At 31.8% G+C, this 20,690-nt stretch overlaps 2 protein-coding genes across 12 annotated transcripts in view; both read right to left on the bottom strand.

Moving 5' to 3' along the window:
* LOC141536704 (ATP-dependent DNA/RNA helicase DHX36-like) overlaps window positions 1-13,838 on the bottom strand; it is a 55,682-nt gene extending 41,844 nt beyond the window's left edge. The window contains exons 1-9 of one of the 8 annotated variants that reach the window (XM_074257413.1): window positions 13,600-13,838; window positions 13,244-13,294; window positions 12,542-13,114; window positions 10,971-12,078; window positions 10,583-10,875; window positions 9,987-10,413; window positions 9,442-9,647; window positions 9,290-9,372; window positions 7,646-7,737 (exon numbers count right to left, since the gene is read on the bottom strand). In XM_074257413.1, the coding sequence (XP_074113514.1) occupies window positions 7,646-7,737; window positions 9,290-9,372; window positions 9,442-9,647; window positions 9,987-10,413; window positions 10,583-10,875; window positions 10,971-12,078; window positions 12,542-13,114; window positions 13,244-13,292 (2,831 nt within the window). In that variant the 5' untranslated portion in view covers window positions 13,293-13,294; window positions 13,600-13,838. Of the gene's footprint in view, window positions 1-7,645; window positions 7,738-9,289; window positions 9,373-9,441; window positions 9,648-9,986; window positions 10,414-10,582; window positions 10,876-10,970; window positions 12,079-12,541; window positions 13,115-13,243; window positions 13,565-13,599 lie in introns of those variants that run through there. The other 7 variants (XM_074257412.1, XM_074257410.1, XM_074257414.1 and 4 more) reach the window with 7 other exon arrangements.
* A 372-nt stretch (window positions 13,839-14,210) lies between these two features.
* On the bottom strand, window positions 14,211-19,421 carry LOC141536200 (uncharacterized). Of its 4 annotated transcripts, none has more exons than XM_074256542.1 (8): window positions 19,056-19,421; window positions 18,201-18,811; window positions 18,001-18,127; window positions 17,709-17,910; window positions 16,080-16,925; window positions 15,856-16,007; window positions 15,424-15,727; window positions 14,211-15,336 (listed from the first exon to the last, which is right to left on the bottom strand). In XM_074256542.1, the coding sequence occupies exons 3-5, from the start codon at window positions 18,036-18,038 to the stop codon at window positions 16,233-16,235; spliced, it is 933 nt and encodes a 310-aa protein (XP_074112643.1). In that variant the 5' UTR covers window positions 18,039-18,127; window positions 18,201-18,811; window positions 19,056-19,421; the 3' UTR covers window positions 14,211-15,336; window positions 15,424-15,727; window positions 15,856-16,007; window positions 16,080-16,232. The 4 variants fall into 4 exon arrangements, with proteins under 4 accessions (XP_074112643.1, XP_074112647.1, XP_074112645.1 ...); XM_074256546.1 differs by having other exon boundaries at window positions 14,211-14,988; XM_074256544.1 differs by having other exon boundaries at window positions 15,429-15,727.
* Window positions 19,422-20,690: the final 1,269 nt, after the last annotated feature.

The following is a 20,690-nucleotide window of genomic DNA, read 5'->3' as shown; positions in this document are numbered from 1 at the left end:
ACAATCAGGACGACAAGCTTGACACGGTAACCTGGGTAAAGTTTACCAATTTCAAACAGGAGATCCTGATATATTTGTCTTTGTGCTCTTCTTTGGCTGAGATGTTGTATTCAGCCGGGGCCGAGAACTCAATGACATAAATGTCATGAGTGGCCTTGTCGAAGAGCACAATATCAGGTTTGTTGTGATCTATCCGCCGGGTTGTTGCAAATGGCATGTTCCAATAAATTTTGCAACTGTCATTCTCAACAACCTGGGGAATATCTCCTGGCAAATAAGGCAGCACTGGTGTCACGTCAATACCGTAGCAATGACGAAGATAGTAGTACAGTACTCTCAGGGCAGCATTGTGACGCTGGATATATGCACCTCTCGCCAGCACTGGACATGCCGACAAAAGGTGCATAAGCGTCTCCGGATGTTGTCTACACCTCCTACAGGACGTGTCCGGAAGCTGCACCTGGAGCACCTTGCTACGGTACTCAAGAGTGTTAATGACACCATCTTGGCAGGCAAATATGAACCCTTCAGTCTCGGACATCAGGCCCGCTGACTTTAAGAAGGAAAACGTCAGCTGGATGGACAAGCCATGATCACGCACGTGTTTAAAGAACACGCTGTGCATGGACTTGTCCATCAGTTCGCCAAGGAGTAGTTTTTCCTCGGCGTTCCTGATGACGCTCTTAAATTCCTCCTTTCGGAGTTCCATAAGAGCGTTTATTTCTCCAAGACCAAGGGTTCTTGCCGCATATATTGCTGCCTTATACAAGAATGACCCCTTATGCGCATTTTCATGTTTATGTACAATTTGCATAAGAAAGTCATCCTCGTCTGCAGTGAAATTGACAACTTCGTGAGTTAAACCCAGGACCAAACGGTCGTGAAGCCGCTCCAAACTCTGCAAACCTCTCCCACTGATGGACCGGGAGAGGTATAATCTGGCGACTGATGAATTGGGGTGCATGCTCCGATTCATATTAATGATCTTACGGGTTTTGATGTCGAGATCTCGTAAATCCTTTCGGGTCCATTTCAGGACACCGAAAGAGTATAGTAAGACTGGGACAGCGAGCATGTTAGTAGCTGAGACTTTGTTTTTGCCGGAAAGTTCGGAGGACCAAATTTTCCGGAGTCTCCTAACATACTCGCTCTGGAGAGTTGTTCGGACTTCAGAGACCGCATGCATGCGGTGCTCTTCCATTCCTAGATATCTATACAACTCCCCGGCGTCTAATTGGCTTAAGACGCTCCCATCCACTAATTCGACATCATCACCAGTATCAGAGCACTTACCCCTCGCCAGATGTACGACCGCACACTTGTCCAACCCAAAAGACATTCCGACATCTCGTGTGTACTCTGCTACGATGTTGAGGGCTGCTTGTAGATGATCTTCATCAGCACTATATAGCTTCAGATCATCCATGTAAAGCAGATGGGTGATCGAATATTTTCGATCACCCGGAGGCCCCACAGAGTACCCACGAGTTTTACGGAGAGCAACAGATATAGGCAGCAGTGAAATGCAAAACAGCAGAGGGCTCAAGGAATCGCCTTGGAAGACCCCTCGTTTGTACTCTACAACTCCGGTTACGTGCAATGCGTTTCCACTTCCAATGTGAAATCGCGTTCGCCAGAGCTGCATTGTACGCCGAATACATTCCACTATTTCGGGATTGACTCCCAGGCATTTGAGTAGATATAAAATTAACTCATGTGGAGTTGAGTCAAATGCCTTGCGATAGTCAATCCAAGCCATTGACAGGTTGCGTTGATAGTAGATCGCATCTTGTAAGACGCATCGATCCACTATCAGGTTCTCCTTGCAACCTGACAGGCCTCTTTACTGCCACGTTGTTCATATATCTGTTGCCATACAGGCTCTATCTGCTGCAAGATACGGTTATTTAAAATTTTTGTAAAAATTTTATAAACCGCATTCAAGCAGGTGATAGGCCTGAAATTCTTAGGGTCAGACAAGTCACCTTTTTTAGGTATCAGTACGGTTCGCCCTTCTACAAGCCAGTCCGGAATCGGATCGTCAGCTCTAATGTATGATGTAAATATGCGGGCCAGATGGAGGTGGGTAGAAGTAAACTTCTTCCACCAAAAGACATTAATGCCGTCTGGTCCCGGGGCAGCCCAATTTTTGCTGCCATTTAGAGCTGAACGAACTTCATCCACACTGACTGCAGGGCTCTCTTCATCAGCATTCTGTCGACGGTGTTCCCGACAGAATACTTTGAAGTCGTGCAGAGCTGGAGTGTTGGCGTTCACGTTTGGTTGATCTCCATACAACTCAGTCCAAAAAGCTTCCACCCGCTCAGGTGTTGGATAATTCCCGGTAACATCGGTCTTTGGTGTCAGAAACCGTGAAGGGCTGGATTGAAACAACGAGTTGTCGACCAACCGCTTCAGCCTTTTCTCTAATGACTTTTTAGCAGCCACTAGAGCCCGCAATTTATTAAGAGACTCTTCCTTGATGACATGAAGAGTACTCTTGTTCAGTGTGTGATGACGCCACCGAAGTTCAGCAGCAATGCGTCCGAATTCGGGGCGTGTATGGTGTTTGAGTTGTGTCGTACTCAATCACACACTGAATGCGGGAGACCTGTTTCCGGACATGTCAATTTTCAAGCCAAGTTGTGAGATGCGCTGTTTCAACCTTGCCTCGATCGAGAGACATTGTCTCTCTCTCGGAAAAGCCGAAACTGCTGCACCATACACAACCTGGCTCACAGTGAGCAGGGTGGAATCCTCCAGGATGTTTGCACGGAGATCTTCGTTTACCGCGTCAAGCTGTTGTTGGGAGTAAGTTATCTTTTTAGATATACTTACTTGCCGTCCTACAAAGGGATTGTTGTTGTCCAAGGAGGAACGGCGTCGCTCTTGGTGTAGTTGCGCCGGAAAGGAAAGTCTATTAGACTGCCTTCTGTCCGGCACAAGCGATCTTCTATTTCGCCGAAGATGAGCGGCATAATTACGCAGGTGTTTGGGCGTAAAATGCGCTAGCTCCGGATGCATATCACTCCAAAGAGTGTGCATCCGGGCCATATAGCCGCTCACCCCCGGCTCGCTACGTTGGTAGCACACCAAGAGATCGACTCTCAGTTCCTCCGTCCACTTAAAGTAAGTCCTTAAGGCGCCAGGGTCGTCATCATTCATCGGGTCCGGCGTGCTCCTCCCACCTGATGAATGGTCCTCATCCGAAAAGGACCGGTTGTGGGGAGCACTTCTGAGTTGGTATCTTGTGGTAACTCAGTTATTTCCATGCAGTGGGTAGTTGGCCCACTGCACGGGCTACGTCGTTCGCCTACAGACCTGATGTTATGGTCTGCGTTTCCCGCGATGCGCCGCTTGGAGGCCACGTAGCAAGCATCGCTTATTATTATTATTATTATTATTATTATTATTATTATTATTATTATTATTATTATTATTATTATGAGTATTGTCTATTATTTCCAACAGGTAGCCAAACTATGACCTGCAACAATCATACTTGGCTTTAGATATAATGTAATCACACGCACAGTTTCTGTGAAACGATTTGTTGCAACTATCACACGTAAACGAAGTTTTGAGTTTATTTTTACGTCGAAAACAAATATCATAAGATAGTGCCATAATATATTAATTTACACATATCATTACACATAAATTACCCATGTATAGTCATAGTTCATAGTAATCCATCAATAAATATAATTTGAGAAATAGTTAACAACAGAGCTTGGCAAAACAATGCGTAATTAGAATCTTTATAAATCAATTTGACAAGAAAAACTTTGCGTACAAAAGTAGACCAAAATCACAATTTAAAATCAACACAAGACTAGTAAATTGATAAAATTTGCTAGAGTTGTAATTCTAAGCAGTATTCACAACCAAACTATTGACTATTGATTTGTTTGATGATGAACATTTTTTGAACGCTTAATTTAATCGCCAAAACATAAGACACCATTTTTATAGATCAGTTGATTTCCTACAAAAATTTGTATTGCGCATTTTATAATAGTCATTTACTGTCGAGTTATAAAATTCATAAACAAAAATGACATTTGTCTTAAAATAATCAAACTTAATCTTTACCAATTCAATTTGAAATACCATTCAGGTATGAATTTTTTTCTATTGGACTGAGAAAAAAAAACTGCGATGCGGAGGGTCTTCCTATTAAAATTAAGAGCTCATATTTGGTGAGAATTTTTTTAAGGTGTCTAGCAACACATTTTTCCGTGTCACTTGTAAAAAAACTTATAATTGATTTTTTGGACCTACGCTAATACACACCATGGGCGGTAAATAAGAAAGCCTCTGATTACATGTTTATTGACTTTGACTTCGCTCCGGACAACGTAACAATTACATGTGATCTGAGACATTTCTTGTTTTACTGCCCTAGATATGTAATATACTATTTCATAAAAATTATAAAAAAAAATCAGAATAATTTTTCAAATAATTTAATAATGTTCATTTTTTTATTTTTTATATATTTTGTAATTTTTCTAAAAATATTTCTAAGTCTAATTTTAAAAGGGCGTACAGTTAGAATACGCTCATTTGACAGCATCATTTTTTCTTTAATTTTATAGATTCAACAGCCGGTCCTGACGATTGCAGCTTTATATTTCTCTCCTTGACAAAGAAGAAGTTTGAAAAAATCACTCTTAAATCACTTTTCTTATTTTACATTTGAGTAAAGGATTATTAATCATATATAATATTGCTCGTAACTTCATCTTAACTTTATATTTTCTTCGTAAATTCTCTCGGCTGCCGCATTGCCAATAAATTAAATTTACACTTTTACAGTAATATTTATATTGTAATTTTTTACTCTTTATTGTATAAGTAATTAATGATTTTTTGAATAGATGTGCTTGACACTAAAACAGTACATAACTTTATAAAAATTGCTTTAACCGCATACTCGAGTCAGAAGACAGATTATCCACTCGGGCTCACAAAAGTTATACATTTTTAGTTAATATTGTTTAAATTATATAAAAGTTGGCACGAATTAGTGTAGTAATTAACGTAGTTATCAAATAAATGATCATTTCAACCTCGACTTGATTGAGTTATAAATTTTATGATTGCTCTGAAACATAGAAATAAGCATCATCAAAATTATTAGGTAACTGATCCGTCAGAAATATATAGTTTTATTAACAGCAGAAACGAATTGTAAAATAGCTTACAGTTAAATCAATATAAATCAGTTAGTAAAAAAGTTGTTTAAAAATTGAAATCAATTTCGTGAATTGATAAATATTGTTATTCTAGAAATAACCATGTAACATTCCCGGGAAATAATCAGTATGCATGACCGAGCTTGACCAAGCATGAATTGTGTATGATCGTCCATGAGTCATCCATGATCATGCACGGTCGTGCTAGGTAATACTCCATCGTGTGCTTTTAAGCATGCGTTATTTCGCACGTCCCAGCATGACTGTGCATGATCATACACAATCATACTCGACAGTACGTAACTGTATACTGTGAGAACGAAAAGGTTGTGCGTGAATCTACATGAAAGAGTATGGACTTGTGTGGCCAGACAAAAAACTGGCTTGATCAAATCTGATCACGCATGATTCCTACTTGACCAAGCTCGATTAGGCATGACCATTTGTAATTGAACAGAATAAGTGAGTATGAATCTACTTGACTGTGTATGGTTTTGGACAATCATTCATGATTTTTTACACACTGACTCAAATTTCAAGTCTCTTTTCCCTCAAGTATAAACACTAAAAAAGTTTTTTTTTTTTTTTCATATTATTTATTACGAAAAAGTTCAATTTTTTTTACAACTAATAGTTATAAAAAAGGGTTGTTTCGGAATGATCATACAAAGCTATGTATGATCAGGTAGGGTCATGCTCACTCATTCAGCTTAATTACAAATGGTCATGCCTGATCGAGCTTAGTCAAGCTTGAATTAGGCACGATCAGGCTTGATCAAACAAGATTCTTGTATGGTCAACAAGGCAGTAATTATTGTTTGTAGAGATTGAGCATATTTTGATTTTCCATTCGGTTTTTTTTGTCGAAGATGTTTTTAACTTTCCGCTAAGAAAATCGGTTTTAAAGAAAGTTATTGTTTTCACCCCGTTTTGCCAAAACCGAGTTTTCATCAGATCTCAACGTTTTAAGATCTCAGGAAGCTTCCCTGACTATTCCCGGGAAGTTACAGGGATGGCCTTCAGGGTCAACCGTTTTCCTAATTTTTTTTTATTGCTTTAAATTGAAAAATTATTTTTGACTAACTTTACTTGCATGTTGCAAAAAAAAATCATTTTTTTATTTCGAAAATTCATTTTTGAAAATTAAAAAATTCAGGATCCTTGAAGGTCAGTTAGAAGTATTAAATAAAAAATTTGATACAAACAAAAACGCATAGTACTCATTTATAAATACTTTCGGCTCAATTTTTTCTCGTAAAAAATATATTTTTTTGTTAAACATGTGTATTAAATTGAATTTATTAAAAAACTAAATCATTAATAACATCTTATTCAAGACACAATCACTGTAACGACGAACAAAAAACATAATATGTAGTAAAAATCTCTCTTAGTATTAAAGCGGATCAGCGTAGTGGTTAACGTTCGTGCTCCATGTGCCAAGGGTCCCGGATTAGAGTTTCGTCAAGGACCTGATGTCAAATGGTATTTTTCAGTGAAAAAGAAATCGATTCTAACTAAATAGTGAAATACTAAAATCGAGATGAAAAAAAATAATTTTTCTGTTTAATTAACTTTTTTTTTATCGTTATTTTGTACTCTACGCATGATTATACCTTGTCATATACGATGATGCTTGCTCATGCATGGTCATACCTGAATATTCACCAGATTTAAAAAAGAATGATCGTGCTTGGTCAGGCATGAGAGTGCTTTTTCAGATATGGCAAATATTCAGGCATGGTCATGCATGAGATTAACATGTGGTCTCGTATGATCATGTATGATGATGTTTTTCTGGGTTTATTATAGAAGGATAAATTATTATGGTAAATAGTAAATAAAATTGCACGATATTATATTCATATGTGAGATCATTTTTTAGCAATGTTGTGTCACTTTGGTGGAAGTAAGTTATGATAAATGCTATCATCTTTTCGTTATTTTATACATTCAAGTTTATCACTAAATACTGTTGCAGAAACATGACTTAAAAAATTCTGTATGTCCTGCTTATGATTTTGTACGCAGTTATATTTAAGTTTGAAGGTAGTTTGGCAAAAAAATTTCGGGCATGCTTTTGGTGAAATATTTGCAACTGAAAGCTGACAGTAAAAAATTATGCATCGCTTAAGTTTCAGGAATAGTTATATAGAAAAACGGATTTTACACGAGCCATGTGTTAGTATCTTCAGCAAGTTTTTGAATCAAATCAGAAATTCTTAATTTCATTGCAGCATACTCCAGCTATAATATACCATTAAATTATTTTTAAAATTTTGCACCAGACTTGCATTAAAAAACTAATTACTAATATCTGCCGTAAGATACAGGCATAGAAAGATACAGACAACTTACAATCTAGCAACAAGGTAAACGTAAAATTTAAAGAAAATTGTTATATGGGTAGTAATATAATGGAAAAAAATGAGAGTATAACAAACCGGAGAATATTTCCCTCTTGAGACTCCCATAAAATTGGCTCTGGATGACTAATTTTATGTTCCAGTAGTTTATTGAATTCTTCATGTAGTTTCTGAAATTATGATTCATTTAAAAATTATTTAGTCATCTCTACAGCTTAAGTAAATATTTTTCGAGAATAATATGAGGCAATAAACTTTTCTGATGTGATGAAATTTATTTTAGTACATTTTTTAAAAATTTATTTATTATGTGAGGAGCTCAAATCAGATTTCTCACTTTTTTCAGAATAAACAAATGTTAATAATATATGAATATATAGCGTGATATAAAAAAAATAATTTATAAATGACAGTCGGAAATTAATGAAAAGATAGATTTTGTGAATGAATGTACATTAAAAGATCATTCCGGTTTGTAACTTTTGAAAAAAAAAATTTTTTTTTTCTTCATTTTTCGAAAGTACATATATCTACAAATATTGAGTTTAATTTTCTAAATGATCGGACCACTGTAACTATATTATTTTACGAGGTTTATGTGGATATTCGAGAGAAAGAAAATTTAATTTTCAAACTAGCTGAAGAGATTTTTTATGGTGTTGGCATCGCTGATTGACTATAGGTAAGATTTTGTTCTTTTTATTGAAAAAAAAAAAACTTTAAACATGTTTGTCTCAGAACTATGCTTATCTGGTTGACATACATGATATTTCCAAAACCGTTGACCCGATCTTAATGAAATTTAAACCATTTATTCTACACGGTAGTAGCTATGGCACGAATTACAACCAAACCAAAATTTTGATTTCTACTATTTTTTTAGGCCTGAAAACTGGGAAAAAAGACTCATTTTTAAGTAATTTTTTTTATTCTTAGCCATTTTCTTTTTTATCAATAAATACTAATCTCTTTAGTTCCTGTCAAAGCTACTTATATATTGAAGATATATTATATTGGTTTTTGTGTTTTAGATGAGCTGTTATCAAGTTATCATTTACGTCAGCGACATGCCAACTTTTGGAGGAGCTCCGTTCACCCACTGTTTATTCATATAAAAAATATTTTAAAAAATAAAGTTAGATATTTTTTGTGTTATTTAAGAGTGTACGTGTTGAGCTGAATAAAGTTTAAATCAATATCTATAATAGTTTCTGTGTTTAGTGTAAAAAAATAATGAATATTTGCTTTTTTTCGAGCGCCGGAACCAGAATAATCCCTTAAAAATATATTTATCAACTATTAACTGAGAATTTCAAAAAAAATCTCATGAACTTTAACAGTTTTTTATTAGAGCTTTATCCTAAAGTGAAAATAAATCAAGCTATAAAGTTAATCATAAATTCAACTTTAATCTCCGATAACTTTTGAACCCGTATTATAAATTTAAATTTATGGTATTGTATACTCTTAAGGAGGAATAAAGAATCTGTCTATCTAGTAAATTTACAAAAAAATAGAAATAAAATAAAAAAAAGTATTTTCTGTAGATGATTTAATTTTCTATAAAAACTTGCATTGCTCCTTAGGATATGCTGATCCATTAGTCAAGTGTTATAATAAAATTCTAAATATGAAATAGATATTTTTATCTCAGGTATGATTTGAAAGAAAAGAGGAGTAGTGAAAATGTGGTGTCACATAGATAATTTAATTTTATCATACCTGAATTATTTCTGCAATGCTTTGCTTACAGACAAATGAAATTGATTGATTGAGAGTAATACTCCATCGGATTCCTTGTGGCCCTAAAGCATAAATTTATTGCTTTAGTTTATAGGCGTAATTTAAAAAATAATTAAAAACATTGAGCATACTTATTGAACACTTAGTTGTCGCAAAAATCAATGCAGCTTCAGTAACGCAAGTAGTATCATGTAAAAATATGGCTGTAGATTTTTGTTTGAGATAATAAGTTACATACGGTGTTGGTAGTTGATTCACACGGGCATTTATGCTACTAGGATGAATTTTCACGGTTCCATCTTCGACAGTTCTCAGCTTACAAAATGATTTACCGTTTCTGAATAAGTAAATTAATTGTATTTATAATGCATTTAAAATTAAAATAATCTATCTGATCAATTGATGTTTTTTAAACTAAAAATTTAAGAAATCCAATAGTCTTTAGGAAAAGTTTTGGGTTGTAAATTTAAAATCATAAATGATCAAATAGGAAATGTAAATAATTTAGTGATTAACATGGAAAAAATGTACAAAAGTTTTGATTATGTTTTCGAAAAATCGAAAAACTTTCTGATAAAGGAAAAATTGGTTTGGGAAAGATTAAAAACTGGCAGGTTTAGTATTACTTGTTTTATATATATAATAGAAAAATAATCATAGCGTGAATTAAACTCACTGTACAGTGGCAATATTGGGATATAAACCAGCGCAAACAATAGCTTTTATAACGGCTAAATTATCAGAATTTCTGTTGGCCCGTTTATCACTTGGATCACCGCTATCTAAAAATTTCATTTCATAAAGATGTTGAGCAAATTGTTGCTTCATTTCTACCAATAATTTGAGTATATTCCATGATAAAAAATGATCTGAGCAAAAACGGCCAGCTTGTCTATTAAGTAGACCTTGTTCAAATTGTCTAAGAGCTTCGGCAAGAGCAATATGATCACTGAATTGTCCTAAGCCTAACTTTTTTTTGGCGTCATTTGCTTCTTGTTCTTTATTTAAAGGACAGTAAAAAGCATCTTTAAAAGATAAACTTGCAGCAATAGCAAATACCGGTTCAACACATGAAAACATTGATGCCCACAGAATCATTTTTCCTAAAACATAATGTTTAAATTAGAAATACAGTCGAGTCTCGTTATGAGTCCTATTAGTGTCGTTCTCATATTAACGCGAGTCTGGTTTAAAAAAAAAAATGGGACTCATAACGAGACTCTACTGTATCTGAGTTACTGCAATAAAATTATTTTATATAATAGCACTTACCTGCCCGTGGATCGAGTGGAAGACGAGCAAGATGATATCCTAATGGAGTTAAGTTTTCCTTGTCATCAATTGCATTGAGGTTTCGTAACAAATTGAGAGCTATTTTGATGGCCTTATCATCAGGTGGATCTATCACACTTCCGAGAAAAACGTCTACTCGTCCTAATAATAGTATCTTAACTTGCAAAATAATTTTCTCTAATGGAGTTCTTAACATCTCGGGAGTAGGATATTCGTTCAAAGTCATTTCACGTGCTTTTGAAAATAAGTGGTAGCATTCACCTGGCTGGACACTAAAAAAAAAAACATTTTAAAAGTAAATGAATAAATAAAATTTATAAAATGAAAGATTCATAATGCATTTTTAAAAAGAAATGACTGATATTACCGTCCTGCTCGACCTCGACGTTGCTGACAATTTGCTAATGATATCCACTCAGGTTTTAATATTTCAATATTGTTATTTACATCAAATCGTGATAATTTTGTTTTTCCACAATCAATAACATAAACAACATCTTCGATAGTTATAGATGTTTCTGCGATAGAAGTAGCTAAAATTATTTTACGAACACCTGCAGGTGGTACTTGGAAAATTAATTTCTGTTCAACGGTAGGAAGTCGTGAATGTAAAGGATAAATTTGAAACTTGTAAGAAGGAAACCTTCCACTTCCCAGCAAATTTTTATTCAAATTTGTAATATCCATAATTCCTGGTAAAAACACTAAAATGGCACCAGGTTTTTTATTTTCAGAAAGATATTCTAGTAATGCTTGTATTAATTCTAACGATAATTCTTCACTTGTAGGATTTCGAAGTTGATTAATTACATACACAGGGTAAAGTTTATCTGATTCCATCTGTCGTAACGCTGGTTCAATAAAATCAGTGAAATCCTCATTTTTTTCCTTTATTTCTTTGTTAGGTTTTAGGTGTTTTTTCCAATTAGTCGGCAATTTCGGTGGAGGTGGAAAATGAAATCTTGTTTTTTCAATTATGTCTTCTAGATAAAATTTCGATACGGGATACGTGAAACCTGGTATATGAATTATAGGACAGCATTCATAATACTTCGAGAATTGTTCTGCATTTAAAGTAGCACTCATTAAAATAACTTTTAAATCAGGTCTTTTAGGAATAACTTGTTTTAAAAGCGTAATAATAAAGTCACTTTCAGTTGTTCGTTCATGGATTTCATCTAAAACTATGTGAGAAAAATCACTCAAAGCTGGATCACTTTGCATATACTGTAATAAAATACCAGTGGTACAAAAGAAAATACTTCCATAGTCACGACATAAAAGTTTTTCAAGTCTAACTTGATAACCAACTGATTTTCCGAGCCTTTCAGCTCTTTCATATGCTATTCTTTCAGCTACCGATATTGCTGATATTCTTCGTGGTTGAGTACATACAATTTTAGTTTTACTACCGTTACCATCTTCAACTGCTTGATCCAAAATAAACTGAGGTATTTGAGTTGTTTTTCCACAACCTGTAAGCCAAATGATGTTTTGTTTCATTATTTCTCAGATAAATTAGAAAAAAAGTTAAGATTTAAAAAAAAATGGCGGAGTTGAAAAAAAAGGTCTGTATTTAGCTGAAAAATGTAATTATCGGCATATTATAATTACAATTTGTTTTACAATTAAAAAAACTGGAGGATTCTTATATAGAGAATAAAGAACTGAAAAAGGTGAAAACAATAAAATCGGTTGAATAATTTTTTGTTATGTTAATTGAGAAGTGCAGTTTTAACAGACACTCATTTCATTAAATAACTAACGTACTGTTTTGATCGATAAGTAGCCTTTTAATAGGCTGCAACTCAAAACTGTTTAACTACGTACTTAAAATTTTATTATATTATTTTCAAAAAGCTATTGGAAAATGTAAAAAAACTGATTTTTTTTTTAATTTCACATTAGTGGTGTTTCTAATAATAAATTATTATTTACCAGTTTCTCCACTTATTACCACGACTTGATGTGAGTTAATAATATCTAATATTTCTTCTTTCTTCTGAGATGATGGAAGTTTTTTTCGAAAGTTCATAATTTTAATGTAATCATCTGATGATTCGCGTAACTTTTGTTCATCTTTCAGTTTTTCATCAATTAGTTCATTAGAAACTAATTTTTTGTTAATGGACACAGATTTCGCCAATTTTTCTTGAATACTACCAGAAATAACATTTAAAAAACTTCTTTTGAATTCTGAATCGCGAATATGGTTGTATTTTTTTCTAATTAGTTGCTTATCACCAGCTGCATTTGAAGTCTTTTCTTCGCCATACAGATAATTTGAATTGTAAAGTGATCTTTTGATTATTTCCTCAACAGCTGGATCAAGTGAAAAATATTTTAAATTACGTGAGTCAGAATTTAATTTGGAAGAATGATTAACAGATCCAGTTCGTTTATTCATTGCTAAATTTCTATAGTATAAGCCAATTTCTTTCCCTTTTAATCCAGGAGGATGATTGCTTGTTCGATCTCTCTCTTGAGTATAATTTTGGTCAGCAATTGCATCTGCCGATTAAAAAGGGTCCATAATAATAAATATTCATAATATTTCTCATGAAAATAAGTTTTTTTTTTTTTTTTTTTTTTTTTACAAAACAAACATTTTGATAAGTAAAAAGATGATTTTAATTGTACCTGATTGATGATTCTCTGTTGAATATTCTCTGCGTTTGTATTTTGACATTTCTATAATTAAATATACATATGATTAATTAATAATTTGTTGCATGTATTTTAGACATATATTCGATAGAGATTTTTAATTTAATAAATTATCGATGATTAAATTTTGAAGCAAATAAAAACATCATAATGAAATCAGCAGATATTCGACAATCGTTAACTTTTATTTAATAAATGAATTAGAATTATAAAATAATTTTGAAAACTTTGAATTCATAACTATTTACAATATTTGCATGCTAAATTTTTTATCTAATTTTGTTTTATCATAATTTAATTGTTTAAAAATCCAAAAGGTTATCAAGTACATGTCAATTTTAGTATCATATTAGAACATATGATACGCAAGTTTAATAAATTTCTTTACTATTTTTTCTAACATGTGTTTTATCTTATTCCAGTATTATTTTTATGGTGTAAAAAAACAAAAACTTAAAACATATAGCTTATTCGCTCTGAGCACAACAGGACGCGTTACAAGAAATTCTAGGTTAAGACAGTTGTTATATAATTTAGTAAACACTTATACATGTGCATAAACAGGTACAATATAAAAACTATGGAGGGTAGAGGTAAGGAGAACCATCTCTATATATCAAAAAGTGTCCACGGAAAACAGCAAATTAAGATGACGCCACTATAGCAAGTGGAAAGTATTTAAAAATAGCGCCACAAATAATTAGAGTAGGATACTAGATTAAAAAAGGAAAGAAAGACTTCCTCTTTGTAACCGCGCTTTTTACAAAAATGTTCATTATTTACATTAAAATCAATCAGGAATAAAATAAAATTAATAATTAATTCAAATAAACCAATTTGTTACCCAAAAGCCCTGTCGATAAAGAAAAATGGAAACGTATTTGATACAATTCAACGAAAAAAATTTCTGAATCCATTTGAATGATTTTTTTAATCAGGGATTTTATAACAAGATAAAAGTCATTTATTGATTAATTTTTTAACATTATATAACATATAGTATAACATTTTTTCTTTAAAAATAAGTCGTACATTCAAGAAATTAATTTTGCATTTTTTCTATTCATTTTTGTTTTCGTTTTTGCTGCGTCGTAGCGCTTATTTTCTGATTTCGCTAAAAATGCGTTCGCATTACAATATAAATGTCAATAATCTTAACAGTTAATTCTTTTTCATGAATAAAGCACCCAACTTTTATCAAGTACTCTTTTTAAGTTCATCTGATATTTGAGTAATGGTTTCTAGGTTTGTCAAATTTTTGCTTACAGCTCTTAAAACACACTTCTCTAATTGTTTGGTCAGTTCAAATAACTCTTCGCTAGGATAAATAAGCCCACCATATAAATCCATTTTCAGAATTACATCGTTTCTATGTAATCGTTGGCCATCTCTTGGATTCATATGAATATTTTGTAAGCAATCTGAACACTTCACAATTTTTTTGCAATTTGCGACTTATGTAACCCGCAATGTATGATTGCACGGCATCACTGGTTACTGCCTCATTATAATTATGATCTTCATCAATTGAAGAATTTTCCACTTGCGGTTCAGAATTTTGTAGCATGTCATCAATACCTTGAATCCACATTCGGTTTTAAGCATATCTAGGATTTCAAGGGTAGCTCGCAACGTCACTTTCAAACCAAGTAAAGTGCTCTTCGATATGGGAATTTTTTTTTCTAAATTTTCCCAATTTTGCAAAAACTGCAGGAATTCTAAAATTGACTAAAAAATTTGAGAGAGATGATTTAAAACGTAATTACGTAGAATGGCAAAGATTAATTGTACAAAGTTATTAATCTGTATCATCATTTATTGCCATTAGAGGCAGTTCACATGCTAAGAAAAATCTTCGCAGTTTTGACTTCACGGTGGAAATATTGTTTACGCGGAAGCATTCTAAAATAACTGTTTAAAAGATATGTACTAATTGAAAATATCCACTGTTATATTTATCACGATTCCAATGTCTCCACTGTGTTTTTACTATGAAGTCAAGATCACAATGATAAATAAACTGGACCACAAATGCAATCACAGCAAAACAAAAATCAAGGATGAATCTAAAAATATTTTTTACTTAAGAAATCAACGATAAAACATTATTTTATTAGCCCATGTACATGAAGTAATCATAATGTATGAAGTACCTTACAGTTTTGTAATAGAGAAGTATTCTTTGTCATTCCGGTATATGTTTTTTTCAACTTTCAAATTTTTTATGAAACCTACAAAGTTAAAATTTTAAATTATTATGTTTTACTAAATAATTCTTACCTGTTTTTGACGACAATCTTCTGTTGCATACAGGGCATCTCTAGGTGTGCGAGAAGTCATAGCTTGGATTAAATTAAAAACAAGATCTATGAACTTTTGTGTCGGAGTTGAATCTTTCAACTTATCACACATAGGTTGGTAATGAGCCATCGCGACAGATACCTCATGACCAAAAACCTATAATTAAAATAATAAAAAAATTATTGTAAATCTATTGAGAATAAAATTTTTAAAGTGTCTGAATATTTATCTTATTAGTTTATCAATCGAAAATAGTATGTAATAACATATTCAAGTATACATACTTCAGTTGCAAGAGGTACATTCATTACTTGAAAACCTTTTGGTTTTAAATGTGCAGGTGTTAATTTATAAGCTATTTTCATATTTGATTGACGATAGTTTTCTTCCTCTAGAAGAGCTTCCCAATGTTTTTTTTAACGATTCCATAGGGCGTCTGAAAAATTTATAGCCTTAGTTAATTATATTATTCTGGATTGTCGGAAATAAACTTATATTTGAACGTTACCATGAATTCGCTAATCTTTTCATCCAAAGTTGATGTTCGGAAACATTTTACTAAATGATTAAAATCAGAAATCATCCACAAACGTCGTGAACTATCTGAAGGGTGTTCACAGCTTATGTTATTTTCGTTCACTCCTAATATTTTCCATACCCCTCAGTTCCATGATGCACCGTCCATGACAACTGCGTCTATACAAATTCCGCTGTTTTCCATCAATATGATACACTCTAGAATAAGTTTGTGTAGTGGTTCACTTTTACAAGCACTTTTAGAGAGGAAGCAACCCAAAGCTTGAACCCATCGACCTTGAAAAGGTACAAACTTAAAAACAAGAGCATGATCTGCAGTTTTATTTCTTAAGTCCTCTGGAGTGTGTTCACCCAAGTCAACAAATCCATTAAATTTCATTTCTTGAGAATCAAAATAAACACCCTCACTCAATTTCATCTCATCAACAAGAAGTACTCCACGTTTTTGACATTTATCCATTGATTCACATTTTTGCTGTAATCCTTGAAAAATAGCTGGCTGAAACCCGTAAGCTGAACTGCTTATTTTTCGTATAAATTTATTTAGTGTCTCAATACACGGTAATGGTAAAATATCTCTAGTACGTAAAAATTGATATGTTCTTCGGCTTTTTATGCGTATTAAAATACACTCGTAAATCCATTCTAATGTATATCGCCGGCCTTTACAATTTTTCTTTTGAGCTGCGTCAAAGCATGAATTAACTACGCTCTGAAATGTTTTAGGTAACTTCATAATAGCTTTATTAACTGCAACTTTTGATTTCTGAGAACATTCAAATTTCGCCTGATACACTTTTTCTCTCAGCTTCATTTTCTGTAAATAATTAGTATTAAACTTAAAAAGAAAATTGTAAATGTTACATACTTAAAAGTTAATCCAAAAAAATTTGCCATTTTACGGAATTCATCAAACAGCATAACTAATAAACCTCGGTTGTAATAGAACGACATTCACCATTTGACGTTAAAGTATTACTTATGTACAACTAACATTTCCTTCTTCATATCAAGTTATTAAATCCGAGATTAAATTAAAATTATTATCGTTTTAATCTGAAGAAGCTACTGAGTATAACATTTAATCAACACAAATATTATTTAAAAACTTTGTATTTATTGTCATTGTATTGTAAAATGTATAAAAAGGGTTCTATAAAATAATTAACAGCTATTAATTCTGTAAACGGAAATAAAAGCAGTATATAGAACAATTATTTTATAGGAATTAAAATATGTACCATTTGAAAAACATAAAAATTTTAAATTTTTTTCGATATTAGGACGAATGTACAATTATTTTTCAAAATTATAGCTATCTTGACGACATCATTAATATACAAATATATTCAAAAATTAAAAATGTAATATATGACAAATGGATGAAAAAAACAATAATTTATGGGCCCACAAATGAGAGTCGCTGTCAAAAACCGTTGAAAAAGCACAAATTGTGTGGCTTTCCTGCAGGAGAAAAAAATATTATCGTTAGATTTTACAGCTTCTTTTAATGTCTAAAATTTAAAACCATCACCGGATTATCTACACACAATAAAATCTAGCTTTAAAGTTTCTGGTTTGTATATGTATAATAACTTACCGATCTTTTTAAACGTTTACATCGTTTTTGTAGATTTGAAGTACGACGTTTTTGAGAAATCGTATTTTCTAAAATATTTGAAGCAGAATTACAATTCTGTAAGCGATGTCGTAAAACTCTACAAGATTTACATCTTGGATTCGCTTGATTTCTTGTATAAGACTCGTCACTAAAAATTACACCCTTACAAGTTTGTGAAAACCTAAAATTTGATGGAATAATTAAAAAAGTTAATTATATTTTTACTCGTCATATAAGTATATTTCTTTGCTAATATAAAAATCGATTATACTTTTTTTGTCTATTTGAGTACCAACGCATAATGGCCATTTTTCTACGAATTTCAAGTACTCGTAGATGGTTTTGAATGAAAATATATTATCGTTTGTAGTCAATTCCTCATTCGTCGAAAAAATAACCTATAATGTGTTTTCAATTAATTATTGGTATTAAAGAGATTGAGACAAATACAATTATTTTGCAAGAACTTACAGTAACAGATAAGTCTTTGTTTACTCGTAAACGGTTTACGATTTGCATAGTTTTAGCATCCATCCGAAAGAATTCCAACCCTTCTGGTTTTTCAAAATACATCCAACCTTGCGGTAGCACAGAAGATTTCAGATTATCAAAAATTTCTCGGTTGGCTGAGAAGTGACTTCAGGTTCTTTATCATTTTGTTGATCAGTATGAGTTTCTTCATTCAACTGCACTATTTCTAAATCGTGTTTACTTTGTGTAATCATATCCATGACTCTATCAGAGACTCTCTGATCAGCTAATAGTTCTTGTTGTTTAAATTTATCTTCATGTTTTAATTTTTCTTCAGATTTATTATGGTTAGAACTCGGTTTTTGTAGTTGATTTATAACATTTCGTTCAACGTCATGTATGGCTACAGGGAGAAACTGATGTTCGACCGTTGGCAGAGCTGTATCTCGTAATGTTTTTTTACCTGTTGGAAAAATCGTGATCTCCCCGTTAATGTTGAACGTTTCGTACATTTTTATGTCCTCCTCTTTAAAATGTAAATGACAAATATAGTCAGTTGTTTTCATTGTAGTGCCTAAAGCTGTATTCCATTTATTCAATTTTTCCAGAGTCTAGAAGTTGATATAAACAAAAAATATTAATTGCCTAAATTATTAAGTATTATTAGGAACATGTTACATTTTTTTAATATTTTTCATCCATCAATAATAATGTCAATATTTTCCAAAAAACATTAAGACTTTATTTTTTTTAATCAACTTTTTGTATAATTTTCTTTTATTATAAAAATTAAAAAGTTATTTAACTGTTCACTTCGCTATTGTTAAATAATTAATAAAAATTTATTATACATACTGTTGGGCGAAAAAATGATAGAGGTTGAGATATATCAATTCCGTTATTTTTTAATTTACGTCCACTTGAACAACTTTTCACTGAGCAAAGCTTTCCCATTATTATTACACTTATTTTATTAAAATTAACAACAATGAAATTACAAAAAAACAAAAATGTACCTATAAAAATTTTAAAACAATCAAATCGCTATCTGTATTATTTTAGCAGGTTTTAAATATTGCATTTCTCCTCACTACAAAAGTCACAAAAAATATTAAATTATTACGTCCTTTTGCTACACTAGAGCCACTTTGGCAATTTTTTGAATCATAATTTGCTGTTTACTGGTGGACACTTTTTCAACTGATTCCCCTCTGCCCTCCATAATAAAAACATAAAAACTGACGTTTAGAGAAACGCAAGTGTGATAGAATGAACACAGAGCGCACACGCATGGACACTTGTGATCATAAATAAAATGCTTAATTTTTTAGGTTTTTATTAAAATTTGAAAAATAGCGCTAATAATGAAAATAGAAAAACGATACCTTTTTAAGATCAATAAAATCTTCAACTATGGTCTTCATTTCGTGACGTAAGTTTTAAAAAGTTTACCATTTTTATCTGAACTCTCTGGTTTATGAATGTATATATATATATATATATATATATATATATATATATATATATATATATATATATATATATATATATATATATATATATATATATATATATATATATAAGTACCAAATCGATCACTTTTGACTCCGACCCTTATCGATTATTTTTTTATTAAAAACTTCAGTATTTTCTGCGTATTTCCTGAAATTTTCAGAATGGCATTTTTTCTTTCTATTTTTTTTTTTTTTTTTTTTTCAATAAAAAAAAACATGTTTTTTTTTTAATGTTTATTTTTCGTTATACCAATGAAAATTTTTCAGCAGATTTAGAAAACTTCAAAATCCGAAAAAAAAAATAACAAAAATTAAAAGTGTCAATCATTAATAAGATTTGATTATTTTCCAATAAAGTTAGACCAAAAATTAAAAGAAGCATTGAATTATTTTTTCGTATTTTTTTTCCAAAACTATATGCAAAAACCAAAAAATGAAATTGTTGTTCGGTCTATTTTGAAGCGAATATATATACATATATATATATATATATATATATATATATATATATATATATATATATATATATATATATATATATATATATATATATATATATATATATTAGGGTGTGCCAAAATGTTACTTCCGTGAAGGACCTTTTAAAATTAGAATTTTGAGTTCCGCTTTTAACAGGGGCTGTGTTTGGGCATTTCCTGAGATATTTTGGGAGAGGATTTATTCGATTATCATTTTTGAAAGCAAATTTAATATGGCACTTCCGGCCAAATTTTGAATTTTTAGCGGAAATGCCCAAACTAAGCTTCTGCTAAAAATTCTATGAAAATCGAATAAATCCTCTTCCCTCAAAATATCGCAGAAAATGAACTCTTCTCTCCTCAAGATATGAAGAAAATAAACTCTATGGATTGTAACAAACATCAATTTATTTCTTCTCTATAAAATTTCTTCTACAAGCTATAGGAATATTTGATATTTTATACATATAATAGAATAAGGGAAGAATGTTTTATTT

This window comes from Cotesia typhae, unplaced genomic scaffold (assembly GCF_013202065.1).
Source record: "Cotesia typhae breed Kobodo isofemale line unplaced genomic scaffold, CoteBio_Ctyphae scaffold_152, whole genome shotgun sequence".
Taxonomy (NCBI): Eukaryota; Metazoa; Arthropoda; class Insecta; order Hymenoptera; family Braconidae; genus Cotesia; species Cotesia typhae.
Note: the sequence above shows the minus strand (reverse complement) of the source record. Positions and strands in the feature narration are given on the sequence as shown.